Below are 13,063 nucleotides of genomic sequence, written 5' to 3' on the forward strand. Positions count from 1 at the left end.
TGCTAATAACCAATACTGAGGGCCAAATCTCACTCTAGAAGCTATTCCAGTGTAGAAAAACTGGCTCCTAGTATGGGCCTGGTGGATTTTGGAAAACCCAGCTTGAAGTTGAGGGTGATGGATTTGTCTTGTACACCTGTTATATTCATTCATAATATAATACATTCTACTTTTGTACCATTGGTTTTGTTCCAGTTAACCCAAAAATCTCTTTCTTTGTGATAGATCTGAGCCAGCCTCAATATGCAACATCCCGATACCTAGTACTCCCTAGTAACAAATGTGCAGACAGCTGGTTCCATCGCACCCGGTGGCGTGATGGGTTAAACCCTTGTACCAAAAGGACTGCTGACCAACAGGTCAGCGGTTTGAATCCGGGGAGAGTTGGTGGAGCTCCCTCTGCCAGCTCCAGCTCCTCATGCAGGGACATGAGAGAAGCCTCCCACAAGGATGGTAGATTGGGCCACTCAGTGTGCCAATCACCACTGGGACCACCTTTACTGGCTTGTGCTACAGTCTTTGCAGTTCGATCTTTAAATCCTCGTATTGTGTAAGCGTCTCCAGTTGCTTCTCAGCAATTCTGCTGTCACCTGGGATTGTAACATTGACGGTCCATGCTCGTTTTCCCCCATGATTGTGAGGTCAGGAGTATTGTGCTCCAAAATTCTGTCAGTCTGAATTCAGAAGTCCAAGGGTAGTTTGACGTGTTCATTTTCTGTAACATTTTTCAGGTTTGTGATTCCCACCAGTTCTTTACCACAGGCAGATGGCATTTGTGGCACAAGTTCTAGTGAATCATCTGAGCAACAGTGTTATGCCTCTGCTTGTAGTAGGTCTGCGAGATCTTCCAGAAGCTTTTTCTTCTTCTTGCAGCAGCTGAGTATGTTACACAGTCAACACTTGGAATCTGTGGTCAATATTATCTGATACACAAGATTAGTAAACAGCAAACAAGATCACTATCCTGTCTGTTGTATTGGATCACACATCGCACACTTCCTGTGTTGTTATTTTATTTTATTTTTTACAGTATTTATATTTTGCCCTTCTCACCCTGCAGGGGACTCAGGGCGGATTACAATGTACATATAGATGGAAAACATTCAATGCCATAGACACACAACATATATAGACAGACACACAGAGGCTATTTAACATTCCAGCTTTTTCATGAGGGCATTCTGGCCACCTGGGGAGCTGTTGCTTCACCGTCCATTTATGACACTGATGAAGTACTTCCTCATTCTTTGCATGCTTGCTGGAGATTTTTATGGCCTTGGAAATTAGCCTCCCCGCATAAGCGGTACCTAAATTTCCTACTAGACCAGTGGTTCTCAACCTGGGGTCCCCAGATGTTTTTGGCCTTCAACTCCCAGAAATCCTAACAGCTGGTAAACTGGCTGGGATTTCTGGGAGTTGTAGGCCAAAAACATCTGAGGACCCCAGGTTAAGAACCACTGTATTAGACAGATGCAACTGTCTTTTGGGCTGCAAAGGTCAACAGCAAGCTACACAAATTGGTAGGAAGCTCACTCCAACCTGGGCTGGCTTTGAACTCATGACCTTTTGGTCAGTAGTGATCTTAATGCAGCGGACTCCCAGCCAGCTGCGCCACAGTCCCGGTGCTTAATAATAATAATAAACTTTATTTATACCCCGCCACCATCTCTCCCAACAGGGCCTCAGGGAGGCCAAGCCCAAACAGAAAAAGTACAATAAGATAAAACCAAAACACAGCAACAACACAGCAAAATACACAAAACATATGAATACAATAAGCAGTATACATAAACATATGAATGCAATGAACAAACACAATGACAATGAGCAAGATAAAATATTTAAACTCAGGGTGAGATAAACAAGGGAGCAGATTATTTGCGAGGGAGAGGGCTTGTTGTTGTTGTTGTTATTATTGTGCTTCAGCCTCAGGCATTGCCTCGCCCATCTCCTTTGGCCTGATGCAACTCTAAATGCATCCCAAGCCAGGCCTCATTCCATGTCCCTGTTTCTTCTTCCCGCGTCCGTTCACTGGCTCCGCCTCCTTTCCTCCCTCGAAGCCAATAGAAAGCAGGAAAGGAATTCAGCGGGTCGCTTTACCGGCCGAGCGCCTCTCACGGCAGCCCGATGCATCCTGGGTAATGTAGTTCTTCCAAGAGGCTGCCGCCGTTTCAACTGCGTTGTGAGAACTACATCCCCCAGAAAGCACTGGGGCAGGCATTCCCATCCGGGGGCGGAGATAGATGCCTTACAGCTGACTTGCGGCCTGTGGCCTCCAGGAGTCCTTCCCACCCACCTGTGCTTCCCTCGCAGGTGAGGAGGAGGGGGAGGGGGAGGAGGGGGAGGCTGCAGCTGCTGCTCCTGGCCCTGGGAGGACGGAGGAATGGAGGAGGCCGAGCTGTTGCGGGTCCTGAAGGAAAGACCCAGCGGCACAGATGAGCCAGAGGAGGAGAATCACCATCCTGCCCCTGAAGAGGGAGAGAGATGCCCATAAGCAGCAGTCTTCTCCCCACCTGGACGTCTTCCTGTTCCTTCTGAAAGTACCACTAAACACTGTTCTGACCTAAAGGTAAAGCTATTTCAATATTATCTGTGGCTGGTTGTCTAGGCTTCTCAGTGACAAAAACGTTGATGATGTATTTTGATTTTTCCCAATAGAGAAGCCAAACATTGGACAGTGTTAAGAGTGGTCTCTCAGTCAAAGTCTTTCTTTTTGCCCAGTTGCAAAGGGTATGAATATATGAAACGTCTTCTTTTAGACAGTACATTCTCTTCTTCTTCTACTTCTTTGTGTTACTCTCAAATGGAGAACTTATGCAAGTAATATTATTGTTGTTGTTGTTGTTGTTGTTACTATCATCACCTAGGAGCCCCTGGTGGCGCAGTGGGTTAAAGCTCTGTGCCAGCAGGACTGAAGACCAACAGGTCACAGGTTCGAATCCGGGGAGAGGCGGATGAGCTCCCTCTATCAGCTCCAGCGCCTCATGCGGGGACATGAGAGAAGCCTCCCACAAGGATGATAAAAACATCAAATCAACCAGGCGTCCCCTGGGCAATGTCCTTGCAGACAGCCAATTCTCTCACAACAGGAGCAACTTGCAGTTTCTCAGGTCGCTCCTGACACGACAAAAAATAATAATAATCATCACCTGAGGAGCCTTCTAATCAAGGTAAAAGAAGAAAGCGCAAAAGCTGGGTTGCAGCTAAACATAAAAAAACCAAGATTATGGCAACAAGAATGATTGACAACTGGGAAATAGAGGGAGAAAACGTGGAGGCAGTGACAGACTTTGTATTTCTAGGTGCAAAGATTACTGCAGACTCAGACTGCAACCAGGAAATCAGGAGACGCTTCTTGGGAGGAGAGCAATGTCCAAAATCGATAAAAGAGTGAAGAGTAGAGACATCACACTGGCAACAAAGATACGCATAGTTAAAGCATAGTCACCTATGGATGTGAGAGCTGGACCATAGGGAAGACTAAGCGAAGGAAGATAGATGCTTTTGAACGGTGGTGCTGGAGGAAAGTTCTGAGACTGCCTTGGATGGTGAGAAGATCCAACCAGTCCATACTTCAGGAAATAAAGCCCGACTGTTCATTGGAGGGAAGGATAGTAGAGGCAAAGATGAAGTACTTTGACCACATCATGAGAAGAAAGGAAAGTTTAGAGAAGACAATGATGCTGGGGAAAATGGAAGGAAAAAGGAAGAGGGGCCGACTGAGGGCAAGATGGATGGATCGGATCCTTGAAGTGACTGGATTGACTTTGAAGGAGCTGGGTGTGATGACGGCTGAAAGGGAGCTCTGGCGTGGGCTGGTCCATGAGGTCACGAAGAGTCGGAAGCGACTGAACGAATGAACAACAACATCATCATCACCATCCCACCTTTCTCCCAGTAATAGGACTTTGTACTTGTAGCTACATCATTGTTAATACCTATCATGTACTATATTGTTATCTCTCAGGAAGAGTTTTTCACATTGTTTGGAATAAAGCAGATGAGTTTCTACACATCTGTATCCCTCTTTAACACAGAACTGAGGTCCCTTCCACACAGTTGAATAAAATCCCACATTTTCTGCTTTGAAGTGCATCCTCTGTGAATCTCTAATACAAAACTTACCAAATGTGCAAATAATAGTAATTATTATTAATGTTAATGTGATTGCTATTATTTTTATTATATCCCAGCTTTCTTCCAGTAATGATTCTCTCTATTTGCACTTATATCACTATTGCTACTTACAATGATATTCCTATTGGGTGAGTAGAGTTGAGGAAGGCCACCTTGTTTTTTTATTTATTATTTATTTATTTCATGCACTTTTACCCCACCCTTCTCCCCCCAAAGGGAAGATTTATGAAAAGATGGCAGATTCATGAAAAGCAATCTTTATTTTCTTTGCTTTGACCCTCAGATGGAAGGTGACAAAGCAGTGCACAGCATGAAAATGGAGTCGGCCCACTTGTTGTCTGATGACCAACTAGTTTCAGTTCATCAACAGATGTTAGAAAGTCAGGCTTCATTTCGAAATAAACTGCAGAATTCACAGGAGGCACAACACAGGCAGGCAATACTTGTCCAAAAGCTCCAGGGAAAGGTAAAGTCCTTTGCATTTTAAGTAGTTCCTGGAAGTAGTTGTTTATAGGTTTTGTATGGTAAGGGTTGGCAGAGTTAGCAACAAGAAAACATGAGGAGTGAAGTATCTGCTTGAACAAGTTACTTTCAAGCGGTTAAGTGTTTTGATGGTCCAAAATATCTTGGACCTGCACAACTTTATTCCTGAACTGGCAGGTAAGCCAGTTTCAACATTTCAACTTGGTTTGGAGTTTTTGAAAAGCTTCCTGAACATTTTCCCTTTTTAAATTTATGTCTGCAGATATCTTTGCTCGATATTAATGTGTAATCAACAACTGTCAAAAACCACAACGTTGGCTATTTGTTTTTCTATAGATTTAGATAGTCCTTATCTCACAAAGGATATTGGTGGAGCAAAATGTGTAAGGCCAGTAAATTCTAGCACAAAGAGAAAACCTAGAAATAAACTCAAAAACTGTTAGAAGCACCACTGAAAGCACTGCCGCTCTCAAAATTGAAGAAATCTTCTCCATTTATTACAGGTGTTGCAATATCGAAATTGGTGCAGAGAATTAGAACAGCGTCTCGAAGCAAGCAGGGTAAGTTAAAAGGGAGGTGAATGAATGCCGTGGTTTTTGAAACTGGGTGCTAGTTCTAATGGTGGTGATGAATCAGATTTGGACCCCCCCCCCATTTTTTAAATCACCCATGTAGGAACTAAAGGCACAACTAACATAATATCTACTTTAGCCCTTAGAAATGTAGAATGAAAAAGGAATACAGTAGAATCTCGCTTATCCAACCTTCACTCATCCAACATTCTGCATTATCTAATGCAGTCTGCCTCCTGCCCGGATCCACAGCTGTTTCAATACATTGTGATATTTTGGTGCTAAATTTGTAAATACAGTAATTACTACGTAATGTTACTGTATATTGGGCTGCTTTTTCTGTCGATTTGTTGTAAAACATGATATTTTGGTGCTTAATTTGTAAAATCATAACGTAATTTGACATTTAATAGGCTTTTCCTTAAACCTCCTTATTATCCAATTTTTGCTGATCCAATGTTCTGCCGGCCTGTTTATGTTGGATAAGCAAGACTCTACTGTATAATGAAAATGTAAACTACTATATCTCATGTTCATGCCATCTCTGCAACGTGCTCTACATGGGGTTGTCTTTGAAGACTATTCGGAAGTTTCAAATAGTCCAGTAGGTGGCTTCCAGGTTGCTAACAGGAGCAGTGGTCAGGGAGCACACAACTCCTTTGTTGCACCAGCTCCACTGGCTGTCAGTCTGCTACCAAGCACAATTCAAAGTGCTGACTTTAGGCTATACATCCCTAAATGGTTCTGGCCCAGTTTACCTGTCCAAACATATCTCCCTTTATGACCCACCTGGGAGATTAAGATCATCAGGGGAGGCCCTGCTCTCGGTCCCACCACCCTTGCAAGTGCGATTGGTGGGGATGAGAGGCAGGGCCTTTTCGATGGTGTGCCCTCATCTGTGGAACCCCTTCACCAATGAAATCAGAGCATCCTCCTCTCTCCAGGGGAAAAAAAAACAACTTAAAACATGGTTGTGGGACCAAGCATTCGAGCTGTAATCGTACCAATGCAACAATTAGAGTAATTTTAATGTGACTGACAAATGGACCGACCTTGGGCTATGATTTGAACGTGCGTGATTTTAACTGATGTTTTAATTATGTGGTTTTAATTACAATTGTTATTTTTGAAATTGTATGTTTTCGGCATTAAATTGCTGTCTGTTGTGAGGCCGCCCTGAGTCCCTTTTGGTGAGAAGGGCGGGATACAAATGCGGGAAATAATAAATAATAATAAATAATAATCTCTTCACTGCTGATGACATGAACAAATGATGATGTTGAGGTAACAGAGCAGGTATTGTGCAAGTGTTTTGATTCAGTCTTCCACTTTTCTCATCAAGGCATCTTATTCACTTCGGCGGGATAACAAAAAGGACCATAGTTTAGAAAAAGCACTGATCCAGTTGGAAGAAGAGCAACAGAGGTGAGTTGGGATGGGGTGGGAAATCTTAGAAGGAATTTGGGGAAACAGAAGGAATGCTGGCGGTAGGTCTTGGGACAATGATTATTCCCCTAACTTGTTGTTTCTCTCTTGTATCTCAGATGTCAGAACTTGGCTGGGGTGAACATCTTGCTCCGGGAACACTTGGACAAGGCCAACGAAGTGAATGTTGCCCTTAGAGAAGATGTCAGCAAACTGACAGCTGACTGGACAAAGGCCAGGGATGAGTTGGAGTACAAAGAGAGTGAATGGCACAAAGAACGGAAGGTAGGAAAATATTTGAAAAAAGATTCATGATAGGGTGAGGGAAATGAATTTGTTTAATCACCCTTGTGGTCTAGGCAGGTGCAAATCCTCATTTTAATGCTTTGGTAAGCTTTGGGCCCCTTGGTGGTGCAACGGGTTAAACTACTGAGCTACTGAACTTGCTGACTGAAAGGTTGGCGGTTCGAATCTGAGGTGCAGAATGAGCTTCCACTGATAGCCCCAGCTTCTGCCAACCTAGCAGTTCAAAAATATGCAAATGTGGGTAGATCAATAGGTACTGCTTTGGCGGAAAGGTAACAGTGCTCCATTCAGTCATCTTGGCCACATGACCTTGGAGATGTCTACGAACAACGCCGGCTCTTGAGCTTAGAAATGGAGATAAGCACCACCTCCTAGAGTCGGACACAACTAGACTTAATGTCAGAGGAAACCTTTTTAAGCACTGTTTAGCAGCATTTAAATAACAATTAAAGATACATATCAGTGTGGTCCATACTTTTATCAGTCAATCCATTTCAAAGAGCTCTAATTCCTTGTATATAGATATAAATTTCCCCAGCCAGCATTAAGTACGGACAAAACAAACTTCTATGATTAATGTTCCTGACACGAATAAAAATGTCTATCAAATCTGTGGAAGGTGAAGTGGGTGGTGAGTGTGTGGAATAGAATGGAGTAAATGGGGGAGGGGGCAGGTGGTGCACTGGTCTCTGGGGTGGATTGAGGGGCTGTTGTCACCATCTCATGCTTGCTCATCTGTGCTCCCTCCTCATACTTCCCCAGTCCCATCTCTCCATCCAAAGAATCATGTGAGTGAGGGAAGGCATTCATGCCCCTTCCCTCCTTGCGGTGCCCATCACCTTCCTGCTTGCCTGAGCAAGTAATGAATGCATCTGTCCCCACTCCTTGTCACTCCCCTATCCCATCCCTGTATTCTGAGCTCCCTTATACTCTGGACCGTTATGGTCTAAATCTGTCACTTGCTCTTGTGTAGTTCTTTGAGAGCTATATGCGGGCCGAACACGATCGTATTCTTGGAATATGGCGTCAAGTGGTGACATTACGCCGTTATTTTCTGGAAATGAAGACAGCAACTGACAGGTGAGGAATAACAGATTCTCTTTGAGTTGGATTAGAAATCACATCCTGATAAAGTGATGTGTCAGTCTCATCTGAATAATGACAAAATGCGGACAAAGAAGCTCATAGAGAGGGAATAACTCTTTTGTTATCTCTCTTGTCCTATTAATATTTTGGTGTTTAGTTCTGCTATATACTTCTAGCTAATTCCTGATGCCTGTTTCAGTAAAAATAATAATAATAATAATAAGGTGGTTTGAGTCCAGTCTTCGGGATCTTCTTGAGCTGTGCCAAGGATGCCCCCAAGTCCTGCAGTGCCCCCCTCAGTATTTAAAAGCAATTAGAAAGGTTACTAAAACATTCACACACATGAGAGCAACCAAGAGAGGAAAAGAAGAGGCTGTTGGGGATCTGTGGGGAGAGGACCTTGAATATAGAAGTGAAGTATGGGTTGCTTACCTGTAACCGTGTTTCTCCGAGTGGTCACCTGTGAATTCACACATATGGTACTAAATCCTGTGCTTGCTCAGTCAGCTTTGGAACCTTCTAGAAATCTTTCAGACCTTTGAAGGCAAAATAGGATCTTGTGTACTCAAGATATGAAGGAGGCATTGGGACATTGGGGGTCCCCTTTTTCAGGCAGGGGGAGAGGTTTTGGGAGCATGGAGGATGAGAAAGAAAAAAAGATTGAGATTCCCTTTGTCTAGGAAAACAGAGAGTAGGGGAGAAAACAAAGTTAATGGGATTGACAGAGACACTTTAGTTCCATAAAGGTACATGGCAAGTTGGGGAGATTCCTGAGTGAAAATGGGTTTGCGGTTGCAGAGAATGGCGAAGGACCTAAGCAAAAGGATGATGCCAACCAAAAATAAAAATGAAAAATGAAAATAAAAGTGGAAGGCCAAATCAATAATAATAATAATCAGAATAATCAGAATAAAACAAAAAATAAAATTGGAATGCCAAATCAATAATAATAATAACAATAAATTATCTCTTCCTAGTGTGTTTCATTCTCTGAATTAAATGGTATCTGTGAGTAGTGGTACTAGGAGAGCCAGCGCGTTCTATGACTCTGAGATCAGGGTTCAGATCAATGCCACTTTCTCAGTGTCATAAGAAGGCAAAGCCGAATCCCTTCAGAACAAATCCTGTGATAAGTTTGCTTTAAGGTCACCATAGATTGGAAATGACTTCAGTGTATACCACAACAGTGAAAATTATGGTTGCCAAGGGTATGGTTTTCTTTGTGACTGATGCACTGGGTATACATACACTCAATCAGAGCTTTCCAAACTGTGTGTCGTGACACGTTAATGTGTCAGCTGCAGTGTGTAGGTGTTTTGTGTTAATGTAAGAAGAAGCCTCTGAGTTTATGTGAAATAAGCAAGAAATCATATATTTAAATACATAAATCAAAGGTTTTCATGAGATATGTTGTGTTCCCATGCATTTCGTTTTTACAGTTACTGTATGTGTTTGTATCTCTTGGTTTAATCTCTGGTTTGCTAGTAAAACTTAACTTTTTGTCACAAAATGATACATGCCTAAAAAGTGTGTCACAAACATGAAATATTTGGAAAGCTCTGTTCTAAATGAATAAACCTAAAAAATTGTTCTAATGTATAGATTAAATTTTTTCAGTCCAGCATAGTATTCTTTGTTTCTGCTTCAGGGATCTGTCTGAACTAAAGGTAGAGCAGATGAGACTTTCTGGCTCTATACTCATCAGTTGTTTCCAACTAAGTTCTGAGACACGACTTTTGGAGATGAGCAATATAGAAAGTTCTGTCCTGAAGGGTCAGGTGCAACAGCAACAACAACAGCCTTATTTGAAGTCCGAGAAGACAGAAATGGAGAAAGAAATATACCAGCAAGCACAAGCAATCGTGAACTTACGTGTCAAGGGAGATTTGGCAAGGGAAGATCTCCAAAGCAGGTGAAGTGCCTTTTCCAAAAGGCCAAAATGGGGCACTCCTTGTTTACTGTGTATATTTTGAAAGATTCAGGTTGTAATTTCTGTGAAGTCTAAATTGTCTGTTTTAATTTTAGTTATAATTACCATTATTTTCATTTTTGTTATTTATATGTTAGTTCTAATTAAAAATAAATGTTCATATATTGAGATTTTAGTAGCAAGAATTTTTTAAACTGGCTGCTCAGTTAAAGTGCATTTAGTCAATATTATTTTTTAAAAATCTTCAATTAGTTGATGACTTTTATCATAAGAAGACAACAATAGTAACATTTTTTAAAAATATCAATACGTTAGTGAAGACAAGGAGAAAAGCTTGGACATGCTAGAGGAATAATTTAAATAACATTATTTTCTTCTTCTTTTGAACAAAGGGTACAGTGCTGGGTGACAGGACAGTAATGATGATAGCCATAAGATAATTACAAAGGAGATTCCTTTCTGAGTTTGTGGAAATAAATTCTTATAGTTGTATGCAAGGGACTTGTGCATTAATGAAAGTATTGAATTGAGTTTATAAATATTTTCTTCAAATATTTTCATGTATCTGGTATTGGAATCTGTCAGACATTTCTTGTAACTCATAATTAAACTGTTCCAATATAGTTCTTACTTTAATACAACCCAGTATGATTTAAAATCCAGCTGTCTTTATTTTTTGACAGAGTGATAGAGCTGACTGCTTTACTCGAACAGTCTCAAAAAGAGAATGAAGAGAACGAAAAGTTGATGAAGACTCTCAGAGACACGCTGGAGGTACTGTTGTGTTGGCTGAACATTTGAGAAACGTATTTATTTATTTATCATGTCAGAAGTGAATTGAGAGTACAGAGTACAGTTATAATGTATTTTAAAAACCACACACAAAGTTAAAAACTTGGCATTATACCAAATGTTCTTTGGCCAGAAGCTGGCCACTTGGAGTGCCTCTAGTTGGCTCTGCATCTCATGGTGCCAGAGTCTGTTCAGCTCCTTCCAAGTTGCCCAGTCTCCTATGTGCCCAGGGGGGAGTTTCTCATCTGGTATCAGCCACTGATTGAGTTTCCGGGTTTTAACTTGCCACTTTTGGACTCTTGCTTGCTGAGGTGTTCCTGCGAGTATCTCTGTAGATCTTAGGAAGCTATTTCTTGATTTAAGGTATTGGCTTGCTGGCTGATATCTGAATAGAGGATGGGCCGGAGATGTCAATTTGAGAAACTAATCCACTGGTTATTCTTCTTGTCAACATGAGCCAGAGTAGCTTATTCTATACACTGTTAGTGATAGATGCTAAAAAAATTGGGAAACAAGATGTCTAATGTGTTTTGTATCCTTGGCCATATGGTTGTGTGACCAAAATGTGTTCGTTTTTACTATTTGGATAAATCAGACCTCCACTGTGTCTGCTTCCCTGGTTTCTGCATTTGTTTACTAGATGTTTCCATTGGCATATCCATTTTTGGTCACTGAGGTAGTGACATATATACTAGTATTAAGTTGTCACTTCTACTGCTGCACTTAAAGAAAACTTGAGAAAATGGAAATAAATCAAAGTTTTAGTAAAAAGTCAGGGAAATTGATTAAGAAACATCCTTGAAGTGCCTTCGTCTGTCACAAGAAGAAAACAGTATTCACTTAATGTGTGCTTAGAGTATTGAAAAGCAGAATACAAGTATAGTCTCATGATGTGTATCTGTTTCATAATATGATTACTAGCAGTCCCCAAGTTACAAGCAAGATAGGATCTGTAAGTTTCTTCTTCAGTTGAACCTGTATGTATTTTAAGTGTAACTCCAGTCACACTCACACGCACACATATAAAAGCTTTGGAAAGCATAGGGAAGGGTTAACACACCTTTAGAGTTTGCTTTGCTGTCTGTTCCACTGTTCAGAAGATTTCACCTCACTTTCTGTCCCTGTGAGAATTGGATTTTGAAATCCTTGTCGTAGAAACAAGGATTGGCGATAAAGCTTCAGCTAAGCCACCTTTTCTCCATAACACTTTCAGGAGTGAATTTCTCTTCTGAAGGATAAATTTCTCTCACTTCCTGTTGTCTCAACCTCTGTTCTTAAAACTATGAGTAGTTTGTAAGTCAAATGTTTGTAACACTGGGACTGCCTGTATGATTTTGAAAGTAATATAATTATTGTGATTATTAGCAGCGAAATAGAATAAGATAACATTATTTTATTATCCAGAACTCATTGATTTGCCCCTAGTAATTTACAAGCTGAAGCCAATTCATGCTCACTTGATTTTAAGATGTGCCAATTTTGACAACTGTCAAGAAATATGATTGAGTGGACATAATATCCAGTTGTTGCACCCAAACAGCAGTAAAGTATAGCCCTGGCCAATTGTATTATATTCTTTACAACAAAACTTTAGAAATGAGAACATACACAGAGCTGTGTTAAGTAAATGAAAAAGTTGTTAAAAAAAGCATTTAGAGTCGTTACTATGTATTGTTTAACAGATACCACTCTTCTCTAGTGATACAGAAAGAGATCACAGATACAAAATTAATGCAAAAATGTTATCTTATTTGTTACTGTTTACAGATTATTTGTAGTGAAATCTCCACTGATGTATTTTTTGCTGGAGTTTCAAAGCAGATATGTTTATTCAGTTAACATTATTCAAAAAAACTCAACATGAATCTCCAATTTTGTCAAAAACTTTATCTCAGTAGATTGCATTTTTAAAATTGTTTATTCAAACCTTTATTCAATTATATATTCTATTGATTCTTAAATTTGGAGCTTTTTTGGAACAGTGGTAGGAAAATCAAGAAAAATTGACCAGGAAAATACAAAACAGAAATCTGGTGGCAACTATATATGGATGAATGAGATGTTAACACTTTCCTACTGATCCATGTTCTTTTTTCTAGAAGACTAATAATTTGGAGCTGGAATATGAACTAGAACAATCGCGGAACAAGACTGTAAATGAAGAGATCCTTTCTCTTCGGCATGTGATAAAAGAAATAATGGAAGTAGGTATAACTAGGATACAGTCTAAATTCTTGGGGTTTTTTTTTGTTTTAATGTAATCCTGTTTGCAAATATAGATTATTCTAAATTTCAGGTAGATGCTTGATGCTGCCTGCAGGACACCTTCATC

At 40.6% G+C, this 13,063-nt stretch overlaps 1 protein-coding gene across 3 annotated transcripts in view; it reads left to right on the forward strand.

The window, feature by feature from the left end:
* The first annotated feature begins 2,226 nt into the window (after nucleotides 1-2,226).
* CEP250 (centrosomal protein 250) overlaps nucleotides 2,227-13,063 on the forward strand; it is a 39,789-nt gene continuing 28,952 nt past the window's right edge. For 2 of the 3 annotated variants that reach the window (XM_060772423.2, XM_060772425.2), the window contains exons 1-9: nucleotides 2,227-2,569; nucleotides 4,421-4,603; nucleotides 5,124-5,180; nucleotides 6,535-6,617; nucleotides 6,737-6,902; nucleotides 7,897-8,003; nucleotides 9,658-9,921; nucleotides 10,623-10,713; nucleotides 12,831-12,935. In XM_060772423.2, the coding sequence (XP_060628406.2) occupies nucleotides 4,421-4,603; nucleotides 5,124-5,180; nucleotides 6,535-6,617; nucleotides 6,737-6,902; nucleotides 7,897-8,003; nucleotides 9,658-9,921; nucleotides 10,623-10,713; nucleotides 12,831-12,935 (1,056 nt within the window). In that variant the 5' untranslated portion in view covers nucleotides 2,227-2,569. The remainder of the gene's footprint in view (nucleotides 2,570-4,420; nucleotides 4,604-5,123; nucleotides 5,181-6,534; nucleotides 6,618-6,736; nucleotides 6,903-7,896; nucleotides 8,004-9,657; nucleotides 9,922-10,622; nucleotides 10,714-12,830; nucleotides 12,936-13,063) is intronic. The other variant, XM_060772424.2, reaches the window with a different exon arrangement.

Source organism: Anolis sagrei, chromosome 4 (genome assembly GCF_037176765.1).
Source record: "Anolis sagrei isolate rAnoSag1 chromosome 4, rAnoSag1.mat, whole genome shotgun sequence".
NCBI classification, from domain to species: Eukaryota; Metazoa; Chordata; class Lepidosauria; order Squamata; family Dactyloidae; genus Anolis; species Anolis sagrei.